Source organism: Coenobita brevimanus, chromosome 80 (assembly GCF_032717465.1).
Source record: "Coenobita brevimanus isolate Jiangsu-jjx chromosome 80, ASM3271746v2, whole genome shotgun sequence".
Lineage (NCBI taxonomy): Eukaryota > Metazoa > Arthropoda > Malacostraca > Decapoda > Coenobitidae > Coenobita > Coenobita brevimanus.
In genome coordinates this window covers 23458054-23480683 of record NC_137033.1, presented here as the reverse complement: position 1 = coordinate 23480683, position 22630 = coordinate 23458054, and the positions used below count along the sequence as shown (strand labels likewise).

Genomic DNA, 22630 nt, shown 5'->3' with positions numbered 1-22630 from the left:
AGTTATTCCACATACATCCACTTTCGCACCCTCAAGCACCTGGACAATCTCTCTCTTTCACCTCATCATTCGCTCCCCTTACATTCCAAGTTCCAATTATCATGTCCTTTGTCCGGTCCTTGGTCGTCATCGTTTGGTCAGTCCTTGTCCGAGGCTTGTTGTTTGTTTTTTAAGTTAGTTGTTTTCCGGGGAGGGGCACTAACCCTCCGCCAACACTTTTAGTCTCCTTTTACGAGAAGCAGGGATACTGGGGGAGTATTCTTGAAAACCCCCCCTACCCCCAGGGGGTATTTTACATATATAAATACATATATAAATAGATGAAGAAATAATTACAGTAAGTATATAGAAGTCTCTCTCTCTCTCTCTCTCTCTCTCTCTCTCTCTCTCTCTCTCTCTCTCTCAAACGGGGGAGAATGGGTGGCAGTGTTCTACTGAATATTAAAAGGAATCTTCAACCCATATTGACTCCAAAACCATCCATTGATAATACTGTACTGACGCAATTTGCATTAAACTTAAGAATGAAACATGCTATTGAATGACAGGTTGTGCCAACTTGACAATGAGCTGTATGAACAAATAGTAAAGATCTTTTGTATTCAAGATACTGTAATTATTGGAGACTTTAATCTACCCGTAAGAAGATGGGGGAACCTATAGCCTATCCTCACACACAGGGTTAGAAATGTTCACTAACCTGCAAGAGAATGCGTTTTATTGGTTGGCAGAACAGTAAAAAATGGGGGAAAATATCTTGGACCTGGTCTTAACAATATCAGAAAACTCAGTCATAATGTTCTACTAGACAAAGAATTTAGTACCAGTGACCATCGTATAGTCACATTCAGGCTATATTTCAATAAAGAAAAGTTCAGTTACGAGAAAGTTCCAAACTACAAGAAAGTCAAGCTTCAAAAATTGAAAAGAATTATAGGTAGTAATGCCTGCGATCCAATTGTTCAAACAACACATATCAAAGGTTCTCAGGGAACATTTTCTGCAAATGTTCATAAAGCTGTCAAATTATGTGTACCGTCTTGCTGAAAACACAGATCCAAAGAACCGTCTTACAAAAAAAAAAAAAAAAAAAAGCATTTAAAATGCAAAGGCACAAATAATCAAGATGATAGAAATGAATATCAGAATCTTCATTGCAAAGCTAAAAAGTTTATAATGGAAAGTAAGAAAAACCTTGAATTTATGTTGCACACATCAGTAAATCAGACCCAAAGGAGTCTTTTAGTTACATAAGCAAAAAGATATCGAGACCATCTATAGGCACACTAATTTTGCAAAATGGAGAGTATGCTTACGAGGAAACAGAGATGGCTGATGTTTTTATCACTTTCTTTGCATCCGTCCTTACCACAGAAAATTCAGTTTCAGTTCGTCTGTCTTCCTGTGAAGGAGTAGATGAAGGTATCAAAGTCTGCGACGTTTTCATGGGAATGAAAATGTGCTGCCTGTGATCAATTAATTTAACATCAACAAACACCAGGGCCTGATAAGGTGTCCTCAAGTGTTTTAAAGGAAGTAAAGAATATGTAAGAACCTTTAACTATCTATCTATCTATATACCTAGGCTGCTTCCCCCAAGGAAAGGGAGGTACCCGAGACAGGACGACACAATCCCCATTTACTCATCCATTCAAACACATTCGCATCTTAGCCCCAAAGGGGAGAAGGGACAGATCCTCACAGCACCACACCGCACAAGGGTCATCTGCACTGTGCGATCAGTGACATCCGCAGCATGGCCCGACAGCAGAGCTGGTTTACCCCTGCCACATCATAATAGATCCATCCCCTTACCCGCACCTGACCTGACTAGCTGATCAGACCAAATGCGGGAGAATATCCCCTCAGGGCTACGTCATCATTTATTCATTCACGATTTCTCTCCATTTATTTCTGTCACGCACAGCCACTCTTCCTTGTTCAACAGACATCCCTCTCGCATCCAGCGCTCTCTTTACACTGTCCATCCATCCTATTCGTGGTCTTCCTCTCAGCCTTACACCTGTCATCAGATCTAGTTATCTTTTTCACCAATCGCTCATTATCCATTCTCTCCATATGCCCAAACCATCGCAACACCCTCTGCTCAACTCTACCAGCCATCTCCCGCACAACTCCAGTTCTCCTTCACACTTTATCATTTAGCACTCGATCCATACGCGTCACTTCACACATACTCCTCAGACACCTCATTTCCATTACATTCAAACCTTTCCTCTCTGCTACACCCATATTCCACGTTTCAGCCCCAAATAACGCAGTCAGTACCACAATACCCTCATACAGCCTTCTCTTTACATCCATTCTAAGTGAACGACATGTATACACTTTTTTCAATCCTCCCAGCACCTTTCCTACTTCATTCATTCTAAACTTCACTTCTGCATCAAGTCTTCCATCCACAGCAACATGTGACCCTAAATATTCAAAACACTCTACCTCCTCAAGCAACTCACCATTCAAAACTATATTCATCCCCCTACCATCTACCAACCTCGAACACTTCATCACTTACTCTTATTCTCATTTACTTTCAATTTCCTCCTTTCAACATGTGACCCTAAATATTCAAAACACTCTACCTCCTCAAGCAACTCACCATTCAAAACTATATTCATCCCCCTACCATCTACCAACCTCGAACACTTCATCACTTTACTCTTATTCTCATTTACTTTCAATTTCCTCCTTTCATACACCCTTCCAAACTCCTCTACAAACTGTCTCAATTTCTCTTCTGAATCAGCCACCAGTGCAGATCATCTGCAAACAGCAGCTGCTTCAGATTCCACTCTCCACCATCAACATTCACCAGACTCAGACGTCCACCTAAAACTCTTGCATTCACCTCCCTTACAACACCATCCATATAAATGTTAAACAACCAAGGCGACATCACACATCCCTGTCGCAGCCCCAGTCTCACGGGAAACCAATCACTCACAGCATTTCCCACTCTTACACACGCTTTACTATTTACATAAAAACCTTTCACCCCTTTTAGTAACCTACCATCAAGTCCATACAATCTTAAAACAGTCCACAAAGTCTCCCTATCAATTCTATCATACTCTTTCTCTAAAACCATGAATGCCCAAAACACATCTTGCCTTTCGCTAAATACTTTTCAAACACTTGTCTCACAGGAAACACCTGATCCACGCATCCCTTCCCTCTCCTAAAGCCACACTGCTCATCACCAATCACTCCCTCTGTACCCTCTCTAACTCTCATAATTAATACTCTACCATAAACCTTACCTACAACAGTCAACAGACTTATACCCCTAAAGCTAGTACATTCATACTTATCACCCTTGCCTTTATACAACGGGACCACACTAGCACTTGCCCAGTCAACTGGCACCATACCTTTCACAAAACACACATTCAACAGTCTTACTAACCAGTCAACAATAGTCACTCCACCACCCTTCAGGCATTCCACAGCACACCCATCCATACCTGCAGCTTTCCCTGTTTTCATCTCCTTTACTGCCTTCTCCACTTCCTCCTTCGTGATCAAAGAATCATTCAACTCTCCCAACACATTTATTCCTTGCACCCTTCTATCTGCCACAATCTCAGCCATCCTTTCCTCCTCTACATTTAACAACCTTTCAAAATACTCTTCTCATCTCTTCCTTACTGCATCCATCTCAATTAACATCCTTTCATCATCTGCTTTTACTCGCTCTTCCTTCCCAGACTCTCCCTTTTGCACCCTTTTCACCTCTTTCCAGAACACTTTTATATTCTGTTGAAAATTCTCAGTCAGCCGCCTACCCCAACTCTCATCTGCTGCCACTTTCGCATCACGCACAGCCCTTCTCGCCCTATTCCTCTTTTCCTTATACCTCTCATATGACACCTCATCCCTCCTCTGCAGCCACACTTCATATACACGTCTCAGCCACAACCATACTTACTTCCTCGCACCACCATTCACTTCCTTTTCTTACACTACCACCTACATGTCTCACACCACACACCTCTTCTGCATGCCCCACCACAGCACTCTTAAACAACTGCCATTCCTCCTCCACACTGCCATTTTCCTGATCTTTCACTGTGCTCCACTCATCTTTCAATTTCTCCTGATACTCTATCATTATCTCTTATCCAACTCACTTTCAAAACCTCCCTGCCACACCTAACCCTCCTAGCTCTTACCTATCTCTTACCTACTCTTAACTATCCCTCTACCAGGTAGTGGTCAGACATACCTCCACCCTCCCCTCTCAGAACTCTCACATCCAACAATCTTCCTATTACATTCCTAGACACAACCACATAGTCCATCAAAGCTCTATCAACAACCCTTCCACCCTCCTGTCTCACCCATGTATACTTATAAATATCTTTTTTCTCAAACAGCGTATTTCCAATCAACATCTCTCGCTCAACACACATCCCTATCATTCGTTCCCCATTTTCATTTCTTCCAGGCACACCATTCATACCAACTGCACCTTCAGCTGCTATATTTCCCACTCTAGCATTCAGATCTCCCATCATTACCACATTCACATTCGCTCCAAAACTCTGCAGGCACTCATCAACATCATTCCAGGAAGACTCCCTCTCTTCTTCATCCCTTTCACTACCAGGCCCATATGCACTCACAAACACCCACAACTCACGTCCAAATTTCGCTTTCACCCACATCAGTCTCGATGACACCTCCTTCCATTCAATCACACACTGCTGTACTTCCGGACTCACTAACAAGGCCACACCTTCTTTTGCCCTTCCTCTCTCATCACCTGACAATCTTCCATTCACACTTCCAGACATAGACTCACCCTTCCCTTTCATCTTCGTTTCACTCAAAGCTAACACATCCAACTTTCTTCTCACAAACATTCTCCCAATCTACATCCACACATTCATAGACCCAATCTTCAGGGTACGGGGATAAGTCAATCCCCCATCCTTTTCTCTGGCCTGTCTCTTTTTAGGAACTAAAAAACAGAGGAGGGGGTCCCTAGTCCCCTCACCCCGCCCCTTTTAGTCGCCTTTTACGACACGCAGGGAATACGGTGGCAGTATTCTTCCTAACACAACCTGGCCGCAGAGTAGTAGTACCACTCCATAGTGCGGCCAGATTGTGTCCCCCTGCCACAGATTTTAAAAATATCTTAAAGGACTGGTAGTTTTAAATGGATGGACATTAGCTAATGTAGTCCTGGTGTTTTAAAAGTGTCATGAATTACAACCTGGAAATTACCGACCTATCAGCTTTAAAATGACCGACCTATCAACTTAGTATCAGTAACGTGCAAGTTGTTGGAAACCATAATCTGAGTTAAACTTGTTGAAAAAAAATCAGCAAAGACTAGCTGCATGGATTTCGGATTAATAAATTACAACCTGGAAATTACCGACCTATCAGCTTTAAAATGATCGATTTAGCAACTTAATATCAGTGGCGTGCAAGCTGTTGGAAACCATAATCCGAGTTAAATATTTTGAAAAATAAAAATCAGCAAAGACTAGCTGCATGGATTTCGGATAAATTATTTACGTCTTACCAGTCACCTTGTCTAATTAAATAATATTTTTGACATGTATGATAAAACAAACTCCGTTGATTTAATTTGTTTGGACTTCCAGAAAGCATTTCATAAAGTTCCCCATAAAGGACTTGTTGAGAAAGTTAACTCCATGGGGTCACTGGCAGTGTACTAACGCGGATACAAAACTGGCTTTCAGGACGTAAACAAAGAGTTGTCATACTGTAAATTTAGGAGTCAAGTTGGATTAAGGTTACATGAGGTATCGCAGGCTTCAGTTTTGAGTCTCATTGTTATTAATATACATCATTGATGTTGACGAAGGTTTTTGTTGCAAAATATCCAATTTTGCCAGATACAAAACTTGGAAACAGCTGATACACTAGAACAGAGATAAATAATTCAGAGTGGTCTTCATAAACTATTCGATCGGGCTCAAACGTGGCTAATGGATTTTAATATTGAAAATTGCAAAGTTCTAAATATTGGGAGTAAAACACTAGCGTTAGCTACGGTATGAATGGTACTGTACTTGAAAATGTAAACCAATAAAAGTACTTAGGAATAATCACAAAAAATATTTAAAACTAGCTCATCAGTCCATAGAGGCGGTAAGGAAAGCTAACACACAAAGTAGACTACATAGGCAGAGCATTTGAACTCGTCAGAGAAAACAATCCTCACCCTGTACAGTTCATTAGTATGGAGACACTTGTTCATTAGTATGCCTACACTTGGAGTACTGTGTACAGTTTTGTTCACCATACTACAAGCAATATACAGGAAAGTTAGAGAGTACAGTACAACGAAGGGTGACAAAAACGATACACGACTGAGGAACAAACCATATGAGGAAGGTTTAGAAGAGTCAAACCTGTCTAAATTGTCAAAACTACAAGGAGACCTGATTTAAGTATATGCTTATTAAAAGGACACGACAACATGGTAATTTACTTCATAATGGACTTGCCTTATTACTCTAGAGGTAATGATTTTACAAATATAGGCAAAGATTTCCAATCAAGTGAAGCAAAGCACTTCTTTTTTTAAGTCAATATTTTTAAGAAATTGCCAGGGAACATGGTAGAATGCAATACAGTATTTATATTTAAAGTGGCTTGGATAAGAGTCTGAATTTGATTCTCCAGTGCATTCATGGTTGAATACTAAAATATATATATATATATTCTTTTTAGTGTTTCCTATGAAATTTCCATGTCAGTTTTCTATGCTGCATGGTCATCTTTCTCATTTTTTCTAGCTGTCTTCAGCTGTAGTGTTTGGTAGGCGGTAGAGAGCCTTCTTGCTCTTCTATCCTCATCTTCGTCCTATGGAATCACATTTCATAGTCATAGTCTTCTGTATTAAACAGCCTCAAAAGAATCATTAGGTATGTTGCTGTTTGCTTTAACTCGTACTCCTTTGTGTTCTTTCTCTCTTTCAAACGTGTGCATGAACTGCTGATCTCAGCTGTACACTATTTCTCTCCTTAGGATTGCTCGACTTCGGCAGGAAATGGCAAACTACGGCCTGGATGCATATATTGTCAACACCAACGATCAACACCAGGTATTCTTAGACTCTATCGAATCTACGTTACGTATAAGATTTTTTTTTTTTTTTTTTTTTTTTAAAGACTCAGGCCTGCAGTCCTACCGGACCCAGGTTCAAATTTCCGCTGGGGTAGGGAACAGTTTAAAGATTTGAATTTCATAAAATCATACGTTACTGATCTACCAGAAGACTCGCCGATATGTCGTAAAAAATACCCCCGCTAATATCAATACGGGAGTCCTGTATGAGACAGCTCTAGCATGTATTCAATATGGACGGTGGGTATTAGCACCGAAGTGGTGACATGTAGTGGTGTATGGTATGTAGGAGGACTACTGGGCCTTGGGAGCAGGCTGTGAAGCCTATGGCCAGAGTTGGACACATAAAAAATATATATTTATATATCTGTGATATACAGTAGTAACACAGGAATACTCAGTAGATTTTTTTTTAAAATAAATTGTTAATAAAGTGGTCATAGTTTCATCTTCGTTTATACTGTGCAACTGCTAAGCATTGCAGAACGTTAATAATGAACTTTTTGAATAATACTGTCACGAACTTTCTTGAGATGAAATTTCGTATAAGAGTACTTATTCCTTTTTATTCAGCCACCAACATTACACAATAGAACTAGAGTAACTTATTGTGAAATAATGCGACCAATCAAAACTATTTCTGATAATTTCGGTGTATAATACCATTTTCAGACTTTCCTTGGCTGTGATTTGCGTAAAACACACTTTATTTATATTTTAAAACATTACACATAGTTTTTTAGCCATCAGAGAATAAGAGGAGATGACAATCGGAGGTTCCAATTGTGAATATATCATGTAACAATGGGAAAAACAGAATAGCTAAAATATCTAATGGTATGAAAAGCTCAATTGCCGGTCATGCAGTGGATAGAAATAAATCTAACATCCTTCTACTTTCGTTACCTGTAACCAAGGATGGCGACTTGGAGTGGGATTCATAGACATATCTGAGATCCTTTCCAGATTGCAGCCTTAATTTTATTTTTGCAGGAAGACGTAGAGACACGGGGCGAACCTGCACCCTTCTTTCCTTGTTCTTCCTGCAGAACCATATAATATTAATTAATGAGAATTGATCACAAGTATGTGAATCTGGGTTCGGAATGTAATTAGACGGTTCTTGCATTTCACAGTCTAGGGAAATGCTTGGGTGTTTCCTCATCAGTCATACGCAGTTGCTTCGTATTATCATCCTTTTTCATCATTATCATATTCTTCTTCCTTCTTGCTCTTCTTCGTTTTCCTCTTGTTCTTCTTCTTCCTCCTTTTCTTCTTCCTTTTCCTCCTTTCGTTCATCTACCTCTTGTCCTTGTTCTTCTTCCTCCTTTTGTTTTCTTCTTTCTCCTCTTGTTCGTCTTCCTCCTTTTATTCATCTTCTTCATCCCCTTGTTCTTCTTCCTCCTCTTCTTCTTTCTTTTCCTCCTTTCGTTCATCTTCTACCTCTTGTCCTTGTTCTTCTTCCTCCTTTTTTTTTTCTTCTTTCTCCTCTTGTTCGTCTTCCTCCTCTTATTCATCTTCTTCCTCCTCTTGTTCTTCTTCCTCCTCTTGTTCTTCTTCCTCCTCTTGTTCTTCTTCCTCCTCTTGTTCTTCTTCCCCCTCTTGTTCTTCTTCTTCCTCCTCCTCCTCTGCTTTTTGTTCTTTCTCCTCCTCCTCTTCTTCTTCTTTTTCTCCTCCTCCTCCTCCTCTTCTTCTTCTTCTTCTTTTTCTTCTTCTTCTTCTTTTTCTTCTTCTTCTTCTTTTTCTTCTTCTTCTTTTTCTTCTTCTTCTTCTTTTTCTTCTTCTTCTTTTTCTCCTCCTCCTCCTCCTCTTCTTCTTCTTCTTCTTTTTCTTCTTCTTCTTCTTTTTCTTCTTCTTCTTCTTCTTTTTCTTCTTCTTCTTCTTTTTCTTCTTCTTCTTCTTCTTTTTCTCCTCCTCCTCCTCCTCTTCTTCTTCTTTTTCTTCTTCTTCTTCTTTTTCTTCTTCTTCTTCTTTTTCTTCTTCTTCTTCTTTTTCTTCTTCTTCTTCTTCTTTTTCTTCTTCTTCTTTTTCTTCTTCTTCTTCTTTTTCTTCTTCTTCTTCTTTTTCTCCTCCTCCTCCTCCTCTTCTTCTTCTTCTTCTTCTTTTTCTTCTTCTTCTTCTTTTTCTCCTCCTCCTCCTCCTCTTCTTCTTCTTCTTTTTCTTCTTCTTCTTCTTTTTCGTTTTTTTTTCTTCTTTTTCTTCTTCTTCTTCATTTTTTTTTCTTCTTCTTCTTCTTCTTCTTTTTCTTCTTCTTCTTCTTCTTTTTCTTCTTCTTCTTCTTTTTCTCCTCCTCCTCCTCCTTTTCTTCTTCTTCTTCTTCTTCTTCTCCTCCTCCTCCTCCTCCTCCTCTCCGTCAGCCGCCTTGGAATTCAGATGCGTTCGCCAGTGCTCTTCACTACCAAGTGTTTTAAAAAGAAGCTTGAGTGAATATCGGTGTGAAAATTAATAGAACAGTGTATAAGAGTCCTATTCATATCTCCCTCGTGTAAAGTAATAAAATAGCTTGCAGACAAAAGATTCATAGTATTAAAGGTGTAAATCGTTTGCCTCTCCAGTTGTTTTCATTGGCTTCCCGCCCTCTTTATCGTTTTCCGGCATTTATTATTGATCTCAGTCATTTCGTGGTTTATTTTCCCACAGCTCAAGGTGAGTTAGAACGATATCATAGCTAGTAGATTATCTTTTATTACTAATAAATGGTGTTCGTGCATTGAAAGTATATTCACCAAACAGAGCTTTCTTTGTTTGGACTGTGTTTTCCCACCATCAGCTGTGTACGTTTTAGCACTGAAGTCTAACAACTGTTAAGTGAGTTGCTTGCTGTTTTAGTGCAAGTGATTAGCACTGTCTTTTGTATAGAGTAACAAGTGTGTGTATGATGTTACACCAGTGAAATAGTTTATACACTATAAATAATTGTTTACTGAGTGAAGCTAGTTTTTTTTTTTTTTTCCTCCATTCTATTGTTATTATTATTTTCCCCCCGCGAATCAGTTTATGGTGTATTTCTAAAATTCATGGCAAGTTAGATTATACCATAGCAAGAAGATTTTCTATTCTTTTTACATTGGTAAAGGAAGATAGTATATAGAAAGTGAATCTCCTTAGAAAGTCAATATTTCATTTATAAAGTAAATTATCCATTTGTAATAACATCCCTTAGCCAGTTGTATCTTATTTTTATTTTTTTATTTTTGTGGTATTTTGGAAACATTGCTGCAAAATGCCATCTATACTGAAGATCTTCCAGGAGTGTACTGGTCGTTTTGCTCCTTAGTATTTATCGAATTACTTTTCGACACCCGTGTGCAAATTATGCATCATGAGAAGTGCTCTAGAAAATGGTCTAGCTGAATCGCGGAGAAATTATAGGGAACTCAAGGCAGAGTTTGAGATACTGAAAGTTCGTAGCGGTAAACATAGGATTTAGAGACAACATTAAAAAAGGAAGACATGAACCGAGTCCCTAACCCCACCGATCAGGCAGTTACGAATGATGGTGTTTCTTCCTCACCCAGCAATTCCGCACTTCCCTTGCCAAGTGAAGTCCCCTTTACTAAGGAAAGAAATGGCGCAAAACCCGTAAGAGGTATGAGGAAGCACTTCCCCATAACTAGTGTATCAATCGCTACCAGATCCTTGCTGAAGCGGTTGATGAGTCAGAAGAAACAAGGCTTATTGAGACTATTGTACGCGGTCAGATGGAGGAATTTTGTGGACGTGCCCCCAGCAGCAGAAAGAGGTCCTGTTTTCCAGAAGGTGAACTATGTAATATCACAAAAGCCTGCTATGTGGTCATAAAAGACGCAAATGATAAAATTCTATATGTCATTCATGTTGGTACAAACGATTTGAAATGCAATTGATGGAAGGAATTGTTAGCAAAGTACCAAGGATCAAGGCAGAGAATAGTTTTTATGGTAGGACCTTCAGCACATATTACCATCTCAAATCACTCTCCACGCAAGAAGGAGTCGGCTTTGTCAGTCTGTGGGACCAGTTCTAAGAGCAACATACTCTTTTCCAGAAAGATGGTCTCCATTTGAACTCAGTAGGAGCGGCACATCTAGGTGGACTTTTACATGATAAAGTTGCCCTCTTCAGATATAAAAACGCAGAACGTCTGGGAGCAGTAACCTCAACTTAAATACTTGCAAAGTTAGTTCATCAACTATTTGGGACAGAATTAGAGACTGCTCTGTTAACGTACGTAGTTACGTAACAGGTTTGAGGATTTAGAATCTCTTATTTACCTAGAAAATTATGACTATTGTTATCACAGAGTCAGTGGCATTTTAGCCGAATATTCATCGACAGGGTAAAATATTTTCAGCTCTGAGTGACCACACTGAGCTGGTGGCGGTGTTTTACTATACATGAAAACTAGTCTCTACCCCCTTGTGCTATCCAAACCCAGTATTAACAACATAGATGTTAGTTGCGTTCAACTGAGTATTAAATCACACGAAATTAATGTATGTTTCTTTTATCGTCCTCCAACACTGACAACTGGCATCATCATCATCATCATCATCATCATCCGGACCTCTTTTCCCACCCTAGGGCAGGATGAGGAGTAGCAATGTCCAGATAGCCCAAATTTGCCCAGTCCAACAGGCCACGCTTCCATTCACTCATCATTCAAGCCCATGGAATCCTGGCTTTGTCGTATACGCCAAAAAATTCACCACATTTTGAAGCTTCACATAAACGTATCCGATTGAGTCAATCCGGACATTGCAACGTTAAAAAGGGGTGCCAAATCATTGATTATGCACTTCTCACAACATTCATCCAGTCAGCTCGATCTCTTGTCAGTTCCCTAGCCTCATCGACTTCCAAACCTCTCTTCCCCACACTCTCATCCACCATATCTCTTCACCTCCTTGGCCTACCTCACCTCCTCCCTCCTTGAAATTCCCTCAGATATACCCTTTAAACCACTCTATTGTTATCTATTCTCTCCACGTGATCACACCATCTCAGTACACTCTCTTCGATTCTGGTGTCCACCGACTTCCTCACTCCACATCTTTCACGAATCACAATATTTCGTATCCTATCCACCCTCTGTACTCCACATACATTCCTCAACAGTCCCATCTCCACTGCTCTTACTCTTGACTTTTCACCTTCATGCCACTAACAACTGACAAGGACGAAAAACTTTATGATCGAACTGCAGAAATTTGTTGTGATTTAAATCTACCAGTAACAAAGTGAGGTGAACTGCCAACTGCATGCTCAGGACAAGAGCTTTACATGAATCTTCAGGACAGCGCTCTTTACCAACAAGTAGAATACCCAACAAAAGGAAACAATATCCTAGACATCATCTTAACTACAAATGATAACCTAGTCAGAAAAATTGAAATCGAACCTGAGTTTAGTTCCAGCGATCATCGAATTATACAGCTTAATATTGCTACTGAACAAGTAAAAGAAACAGCAATGAAAAGGTCCCTATCTCAGAGTAAATTTCACCAGGCTCAGAGTGCTACTTACAACTACGAACTGCAGTCAAATGATTGAAACCGATGACATAAACCAAATATGAGAAATTTTCACCAAAAAGTTTAATGAAGTGGTAAAGTCATGTGTGCCACTACGTAACAGGCATCTAGCTGGTAATAGTAAACAAAAGAATGAAAAGTGGAAAAGTCATGTGTGCCACTACGTAACAGGCGTCCAGCTTTACAGTAAACCAAAGAGCTGGTCCAGTGAAATTAAAAGTATCTTATTAGCCAAAAAACACGCTTACCAAAAATATAAATGCATAAAATAACGATAATAAATTAGTGCGATAATCTCCATCGCATATCGAAAAGACATCAAACAAAGCAAAAGAGGACTGGAGATCCACATTGCTAATATGAGCAAATCAAATCCTAAAGAACTTTACAGTTACAGTAGAAGAAGGTAATGACTACATCAATAGGTCCTCTAGAAACGAACAATGGCAAACATACAGAAAATGAGGTTGAAATGACGAACATTCTTAACGATTACTTTGCGTCTGGTTTTACAGTAGAAAACACCACCAAAAGTCTACTGTCGCCCATAAACCAAGCAAATAGCACCGTCCTCAGTAACTATACTATCCACAATAGCTATATCCTTTCGGCCATAAATAGTTCAAACATAAACAAAACCCCTGGCCCTGGTAAAATAACATGGAGAATTCTGAAAGAAACAAAAATGAGTTACTGGTGCTACTCTCTGTCTTATTCAATAAATCGTTAAATACAGGAAAAGTTCCATGGGAATGAAAACTAGCAAATGTAACACCAATTTTCAAAAAATGAAAAGTCACGGAAATTACAGACCAATCAACTTAACATCATTAGCGTGCAAATTAATGGAAACAGTCATAAGAGATAAAATAGTTAATTACCTAGAAGAAAATGATATAATTAAAGACTTGCAGCATAGATTCAGACATCGTCGTTCGTGCTTAACTAACTTACTGGACTTCTTCCTTGATGTTTACAAATCACATGATGACTCAAGAGCAGTAGATATAATTTACCTCGACTTTCGGAAAGCATTTGGCACTGTCCCTCACAAGCCTCTCGTAAGCAAAATGGAAGCCCATGGAATAAAAGGAAATACGCAGAAATGGTTACAAGACTGGCTTTCAGACCGAAAACAGCAAGTTGTGATAAACGGAAAGGAATTCAGATGGGGTAATGGGATTAGTGGCATTCCCTAGGGCTCAGTACTTGGACCAATAGTTTATATTATCTATATAAACGACATAGATGAGGGTTTAAATTGTAAAGTATCCAAATTTGCAGACGATACTAAAATAACCAGTATAGTAACTTACAAAGTTACAGTGGCAGCAGTTACACAATGACCTTAATACTTTAGCAAGCTGGGGAGAAAAATGGCAAATGAAATTCGGCATAGAAAAATGTAAAGTAACAACGCCCATGTGAAGTAACAACGCCCATGTGAATTACAAAATGAACAATATCCAGTTATCAAGTACAGACATTGAATAAGATATTGGTGTGATAACATCAAATGGCCTAAAACTGAGTAAGCAGTGCACCGAGGTGGTTAAAATTGCAAACAAGCTGAAGGGTTTTATTGGAAGAACTTTCGAGTTTAAATCGAAAAAAGTCATACTTGCCTTGTACAACTCGCTAGTGCGCCCCCGTCTCTAGTATTGTGTGAAGTTCTCGTCTCCGTACTGCAGAAAGGATATAGAAACATTAGAGAAAATACAGCAAAGAATCACAAAAATGATACCATGAATGAGAAACAAACCGTATGAGGAACGCCTTGAAGAACTTAAATTATGTAGCCTTATCAAGCGCAGATTATGAGGTGACTATTGAAGTTTTCGAAATCATGAAGGGATATGACAACTTAGACATGAATAAATATTTTGAAATAGACCAGTCGAGTCAAACTAGGAGTAATGGCTGTAAAATTATGGGAAAGCGTTCCCAGTCCCATGAAGTAATATACTTCTTCAACAGAGTCGTAAATATCTGGAACAGATTACCCTCAGATACCGTGAATGGTATCTCAAGACATTCAGAAACAAAATAGACAAGTATTTGCACAAGAATCCGCAGCTGACTCTTTCTGTCCGAATAACTTACTTTTACCAGTTACTTGTAAGTTCATTCCCCTTTTTGTCTACACGACACCCCATAAACTTACATACCCGTACATAGCGTCGTGCCAAGTCATTATATATTCTTCAATTTATTAAATGTAAATAAAGTAATTTAAGCACAGATTACGATCTGCACAGATAGCCCTGAGTTGACGGTCATTACTCTTACTTTAGACCAGTCATGAGCTGTGGATTACTAAGGGTCCCTGTTAGCTAAGTGACCACCATCGAGATTTTTTTTAATGTACAAGGGATCATTTCTTCAGGAGGTAACTTGTGAACTTGCCCCGCATGGGAGAGTTCCTTGGTTCAGTGGAGTGAATGGAGCTGGGGCCTGATTGGCTGGTGCCTACCTTAAAAGCGCCAGGCAAGGCTGCCGCACCACCCCTGATCATCCATACTGTGCACTGTGCAATTTCCACGTTATTTCTACAGACGCCCCGTTAACTCAACGTACCTGTTCATAATGTCATGCCGTAGTTATTCGTTTATTTGATTACTTTCTCTTTCAGGTTATTCAAACTCGTAGCTTTTAGATAAAGTATTATAGACTGTAACTTTTCCTTTCCAGTCTTTCCTATGATTTTTCATGTCAGTTTTTCATGCTGCATGGTGGTTTTTCTCACTTTTTCTTGGAGGTTTTGGAGACAGGGGAGAGCCTTCTTGCTGTGCTATTCTTATCCTTCAGCATGTATTGTTAGGTCTTGTAGTCATAGTCTGCTTTGTAACAAGAAGCCTCGAAAGGACCATAAAGTCTGTTGCTGTTTGCTCTCCTTTGTATTCCTCCTTTTCCTCCGCCTCTTCCTCCTCTTCTTCTTTTTTTTTCTTTTTCTTTTTCTTCTTTATCTTCTCTTGTTCTTCCTCCTCCTCCTCCTCCTTCTCTTCTTCTTCTTCTTCTCCTTCTTCTCCTGCTCCTCCTCCTCCTCCTCCTCTTTTCTTTTTCTTTTTCTTCTTCTTCTTCTTCCTCCTCGTCCTGTTCTTCTTCCTTCTCGTCTTCCTGGTCCTCTTACTCCTCTTCATTTTCTCCTTTTTCTGTGTCTTCAATTTCTTCTTCTTGTTCTTTTTTTATTAGTCTCCAATTATTACATAGGCGGAGACTATTGTTATCAATGGTATCATTATTAATTATTATTCCCGCCTCAGAGTCTCGCAACGATTCCAAAAGAACTGAAAACTGCGTGAGGACTCTGAATGACCCAAGTTATGTGTCCTGGTATGAGCAATCGCTGATAAAAAAAATTCCAAAACCTTAACACGCAGTTGAGAGGCATGTCAGAAAGAGTCATCAGTATTATGTTGTGAATGAGATATGCTGGTCGCGTCTACTGCAAGTTTCATTACGAATCTGAATGGCCCACGTTATGTGTCGTGATATGCGCCACTGCTGGTAGAAAAAAAAAAAATCCAAATCTCCCCATTGAACTCAAGGTCATTGTAAAAACGGTTGGTGAAGATTAGCGACTGTCCGCAGGACTGTTACAGCGTTCTAGTTAGTCTCCACCTATTACATAGCTGGAGCTATTGTTTTTGTAGAATTATTATTCCAGCCTCAGGGTCTTGTGACGATTCCAGGAGAGCTAAAGCCTATGTGAGGACTCTGAAGGGGTCAGTTATGTGTCCTGGCCTGCGTCATTGCTTATTGAAAAAAATCCAAATCCTTTATGGACAGTGGAGAGGCATGTCAGAAAGAGTCACATCAGTATTATGCTGTGAATGAGATAAGGTGGTCATGTCTACTGGAGATTTCAGTGGGGCCTGAGCAAGTAATCTGAATTGCACAGGTTATGTTATGGGCCATTGCTGATAGAAAATATATTCCAAATCTCCCCAGTGGGGTCAAGGCCATTGTAAGAAACAGTAGGTGGAGACTAATGACTGTCCACAGGACTGTTACAGAGTTCTAGTTAGTCTCCATCTATTACATAAGTGGAGACTATTGTTTTTGCTGGTATTATTATTTCTGCCTAAGATTTTCGTGACGATTCAAAGAGAACCAGTGCCTATGTGAGGAATCTGAAGGGGCCAACTTATTTGTCCTGGCATGGGCCATTGTTTATAGAAAAAAAAATACAAATCCTCTATGCACAGTTGAATGGCATGTCAAAAAGTGTTATATCAGTATTAGGTTGTGAATGAGATAAGGTGGTCGTGTCTACTGGAGATTTCAATGAGAGAGAGAGAGAGAGAGAGAGAGAGAGAGAGAGAGAGAGAGAGAGAGAGAGAGAGAGAGAGAGAGAGAGAGAGAGAGAGAGAGAGAGAGAGAGAGAGTAATCACAACGACATCACCCACGATTCTTCCTTAAAGCTTGTTTTTCCCCGAGGAAGATTGGTCCCAAGTCTTACGAATTACTACTTGATGGTTGAAATTATCATCATTCAACAGTATGAACAGCAAGTAATAATGAAACCAACATAGTTATGATGATATTTTACCAAAATATTCGTTTACTAAAACTATTGCCTATTGGGTGGCAAATCATGGTATCCTATTGGAAATACTTTCAAAACATAGCTGAATTAAAGGGTGTATGTCGACGATACAAGTAAATATACGATGCAAGCTGTTGTTAGACTAATACTGGACACTTCCACCTCTCATTCTTCCCCTTCACCGTCCCCAACTCCCTCCTCCTCTTCCTCTTTCCTTTCCCACCCCTCTGCCTCGCGCCGCGGAGTGCATCTGCCCGTTTCAGCTCTTCCCACAGATTGTCTTCACACTCTTTAAATACTCTCAAGTTTCCATTTATGCCTGTCATATGAAGCAACAGTGTTGTATGCAATCAGTCACTGACATTTATCCTGATATATAGGCTACCCTTTTCTGTATGCATTACATAAGTCTTAAAGGTGGATTTTTTTTTTTCTTGTGTCCTACTTCGGGCACAACTTCATTCCTGGGTCCCATCAGTCGAACGTCACACACCGATCACCCCTTGCGACAAAGGATTTAAATATTACTAGTGGCAACACCTGTTTTTCATGTTTAATTATAGATTATCATAAATTTTGGTAAGTTTGTGTAACCTTCTTGTCGATTCATGGTAGTACGAAAGCATCCCTGCATGTTATAAGAGACTGCATGTTAGCAGAAATTCAAAGGATCTCTGAGGCTAATTTCTCCCACAGTGTTCAATATGGTTGCAGTCAAGCACACACTTGACTACAACCTGTAGCACTGAGCACACGAACTGCTTTCCTTTTCCCCACACTTAGGTGCTGATCATAACTCCCCTCCTCCCATCATAATGCTCATGATATGCCTTTACGGTATACTCCCGTACACATAAGAAGGCGCAAACGAAATATTACTTTGCACGATGTCTGCGTATCAGTGCTTTGCTTATGTATGTCTGTCTGTGTGTTTGCGGGTATCTGAGAGTGTGAGTGTACGTGTGTCCTCGTGTGCCTGATTCATTGTAACAGACTGTCCAGAGGCAACTCAGACCTTACAGTCCAAGTCACCACTCCCTGGAGGGTACTTCACAACTACTCACATGAGGTTCCTATTAACTGCTAGGTTAACAAGGGCTACGGGTGTTAGGACACCACTCATCTGTCTCGTCCTGCAGAGATTTGAACCAGGGACCTCTCGTCTGTGAACCGAATGCGATCTGTGTACACGTGTGTGTGTGTGTGTGTGTGTGTGTGTGTGTGTGTGTGTGTGTGTGTGTGTGTGTGTGTGTGTATCAGTCTGTCTATTTATGCATTATTGTTAGTGTTTGTATCTTACTGATTCTCTCTGTCTGTCTGTCTCAGACCTGCGTGTGTGTGTGTGTGTGTGTGTGTGTGTGTGTGTGTGTGTGTGTGTGTGTGTGCGCGCGCGTTTGTCTGTGCACTCGTGTGCCTGTGTGTTCTTGTGTCTATTTGTGTGCGCGTGTGCCTCTGTGCCTGTGCCTGTGGTGTGTGTGTGTGTGTGTATGTGTACTTGTCTGTGTGTTTGCGTGTGCCTTGTATGTGTGTGTGTGTGTGTGTGTGTGTGTGTGTGTGTATCTGTTTACAAGTTTTTCTTAGTGTCTCTCTCTCTCTCTCTCTCTCTGTATGCCTGTGTGTGTGTGTGTGTGTGTGTGTGTGTGTGTGTGTGTGTGTGTGTGTGTGTATCAGTCTGTCTATTTATGCATTATTGTTAGTGTTTGTATCTTACTGATTCTGTCTGTCTGTCTGTCTCAGACCTGCGTGTGTGTGTGTGTGTGTGTGTGTGTGTGTGTGTGTGTGTGTGTGTGTGTGTGTGTTTGTGCGCGCGCGTTTGTCTGTGCGCTCGTGTGTCTGTGTGTTCTTGTGTCTGTCTGTGTGCGCGTGTGGCTCTGTGATTGTGCCTGTGGTGTGTGTGTGTGTGTATGTGTGCTTGTCTGTGTGTTTGCGTGTGTCTTGTGTGTGTGTGTGTGTGTGTGTGTGTGTGTGTGTGTGTGTGTGTGTGTGTGTGTGGGTGTGTATCTGTTTACAAGTTTTTCTTAGTGTTTCTGTGTGTGTGTGTGTGTGTGTGTGTGTGTGTGTGTGTGTGTGTGTGTGTGTGTGTTGGCGTCAGTTGACTGGGTGGGTGGGATGAATGAGGTTGGATTGTTCGGTGTGGTGGCTCGGTGCATCGCGAGTATGGCTGGGCAGGATGGTCGGTAAGGGTGGGTGAATTGGAATTGGTGTGTGGAGTGGCTTGGGTTGACTTGTAGGGGTAAATGGGCTGGTGAGTGGATGTGCAAGGTGGGCTGGGTGACTGAGTGGCTGGATCGTTGTGTGGTCGGGGAGTGGATGGGATGAGTTTGGTCGATGAGTGGGATTCAAATGAGCGAGTATGGTGGGGGTGGGGGAGAATGGGGTTGTGTAAGAAGGGTGGCTGTGCACGTGGATGTGGGGTTGGTTCGATGGAAGGAGTGGGTGGATTGGATGGGTGGGCAACGAGGGTTGGATGAATGGGCATGGTGGGTAGGGTAGGAAGGTTGTGTGAGTCGATGTGATGGATCGCATTGTTGGATGAGCAGACTCAGCTGTCTGAGGCAACTGACAGGAAACCTTTTTCTGTTTCCTCCTACTTTCTCTATACTCATTTCAAAGCCAAAGGTGGATGTTGTGTATATATACGCAACGACTTCTCTTGCTCTCATGTTCCAGAACTCGATTCTTCTGAATTCTCTATACTCTGGCTTCGGCTATCCTATCATTCTCTGACTAAATATATCTGTGCTGTTTACGTATCCCCTAATTCTACTGACTATCCATTCTATCCATTTCTCCTTTCTCTGAAATCTCCATTTTAGGAGACTACAATGTTTACCACCACCTTTGGCTATCCTCTCCTTTCACTGATCCACCTGGTGAACAAGCCTACATCTTTTCTATCCTTAATGACCTAGAGCAGCTTGTACAGCACCCTACCCGTATCCCAGACTGCCTTGGAGAGAGCTCGAACATACTTGACCTTTTCCTTACAACTAATCCTTCTGCTTACACTGTTAATCTTTTCTCTCCGTTGGGCTCCTCCGATCACAACCTTATCACCTTAACCTGTCCTATCACTCTGGTACAGGCTGTGGACCCTCCAAACAAACGTCGTCTGTGGCGCTTTGGAGCTGCGGATTGGGAGGCCCTCAGGCAGTACTTCTTTGATTTTCCTGATTATTGTTTCCATGGCCGGGAGCCATCTGAGTGTGCCTTACGCATTACGGAGGTTATTCTTTCGGGCATGGAAGCATACATTCCTTTCTCGTATCCATTGACTAATGCAAGAAAGCCTTGGTTTAATCACACTTGTTCTAATTCTGTCCGCAACAAGGAGATGGCCTACAAAAGGTATCGGAGCCAACCCACCCCTGAATCACATCATCTTTATGTTTCTGCCCGGAATCGTGCTAAGTCTGTTCTTCGCTCTGCTAAAAACAATTTCATCCGTACTAAATGCTCTCAACTCTCCAACTCGAATTCTTCCCGCTCCTTCTGGCACCTTGTCAAAAACCTTTCTAACAACTTTACCTCATCATCCTTCCCTCCTCTTCTCTACTCTGATTTTTCTGTAGCTATTTCTTCTACTGATAAAGCAAATCTCTTTGCTCATACTTTCTCCTCCAATTCCACCTTAGACAATTCCGGTGCTGTTCCTCCATCACTTCCCCCCTCTGACTTTCTCATGGCTGACATTAAAATTTCTTCAGCTGATGTATTTTCTGCCATCACTGACCTCAACACTAACAAGGAATATAGGCCTCATGGAGTCCCTCCTGTTGTTCTCAAAAACTGTGCTTCTGTGCTTAGACCCTGCCTAGGTAAACTGTTTCGCCTTTGTCAACTTGTACCTTTCCTTCTTACTGGAAGTTTGCTCTCATTCAGCCAGTCCCAAAGAAGGATGACCACTCCCAACCCTCTAACTATCGTCCAGTTGCTTTAACATCCTGTATCTCAAAAGTTTTCGAGTCAATTCTTAATAGAAAAATTCTAAGGCATCTTTCCTATCACAACTTTCTTTCTGATTGTCAGTACGGGTTCCGTCAGGGACGCTCCACTGGCGATCTTCTCACCTACCTTTCAGACTCCTGGTAATCCTCCTTTCGGGACTTTGGCGAAAGCTTTGCCATTGCACTTGACGTCTCAAAGGCTTTCGATCGAGTCCGGCATAAATCTTTAATTTCCAAACTGCCCTCGTACAGTTTCTATCCTTCTATCTGTGCCTTCATCTCTAGCTTCCTTTCTGGTCGTTCTATAGCCTCTGTTGTAGACGGCCATTGTTCTTCTCCTAGATCTATCAACAGAGGTGTTCCTCAGGGCTCTGTCCTATCACCAACTCTCTTCCTCTTCTTCATCAATGAACTTCTAAGCTGTAAATCTAACCCTATCCACTCGTACGCTGATGACTCCACCCTTCACCTTTCCATTCGGTTCCCGCAGTGCCCATCTCAGCAGTTACTTCAACAAACAAAGGATGAAGCTATGGCACACCTAATGTCTGAGTTGGCTCATATCTCTGACATGGGTAAAAATAATCTTATTGTTTTTAATGCATCTAAGACTCAGTTCTTGCACCTATGAACCTGTCAAAATCTTCTACAGGTATACCCACTAATGTTTAATAGTATTCAGCTTAATCCTGCATCGTCGTTGAACATGCTTGGGGTTTCATTTACTTGGGACTTATCTTGGAAAGATCATATTACATCTCTTGTAAAATCTGCTTCCAAGAGATTAGGTGTGCTAAGCCGACTCTGTTCCTTCTTTACCCCTGCACAATTGTTGACTCTATACAGGGGTTTTATCTACCCCTGTGTGGAGCACAACTCTCATGTGTAGGGAGGCTCCCCACATACAGCTCTTCCCAATATGGTGGAGTTAAAAGCTTTTCGTCTCATTAACTCCCCTTCTCTTACTGACTCCCTTCAACCTCTGTCTCTTTGCTGCACTGTTGCATCTTTATCTATTTTCTATCGCTCCTTCAATGGTCACTGCTCCCCTGAACTGTGTGCATGCATTCCTCCACCTGTACAACGGGCGCGTAGCACCCGTCTAGCAGCAAACTCTCATCTCTTTTCTGTCCAACTCTGTAATGCAAGAGTTAACCGTTACTCCCAGTCCTTCATTTATGCAACAGGTCAACTCTGGAACTGTCTCCCTCTGCCTGTATTTCCTGCTTCCTATGATCTCCAGTCTTTCAAACGCAGTGTGTCCAGGCATCTCGAAATGATCGGATCTTGATTTTGGCTCTCTCGTGTGTTTTGTTTTTCTCTTGGAGGGAACTGTTATTGCGGGCTCGTGGCCTTTTGTTCCTTCTTCCTCGTAAAAAAAAAAAAATTACTTGAGGTAGGGGGAGGTAGGAGTCGGTGGGCACGATTGGTCATTGGAATGTATGGACAAAGTGGGTCACCAGGGTGAGTGGGCACGGTGGGTCGCCTGGGT

The 22630-nt window shown here is 41.1% G+C and overlaps 1 protein-coding gene across 1 annotated transcript in view; it reads left to right on the top strand.

The window, feature by feature from the left end:
* LOC145409302 (xaa-Pro aminopeptidase 1-like) overlaps positions 1-22630 on the top strand; it is a 617499-nt gene that overhangs the window by 4084 nt on the left and 590785 nt on the right. Inside the window, exon 3 of the mRNA XM_080279779.1 lies at positions 7030-7105. Coding sequence (XP_080135905.1) covers positions 7030-7105 — 76 coding nt within the window. The remainder of the gene's footprint in view (positions 1-7029; positions 7106-22630) is intronic.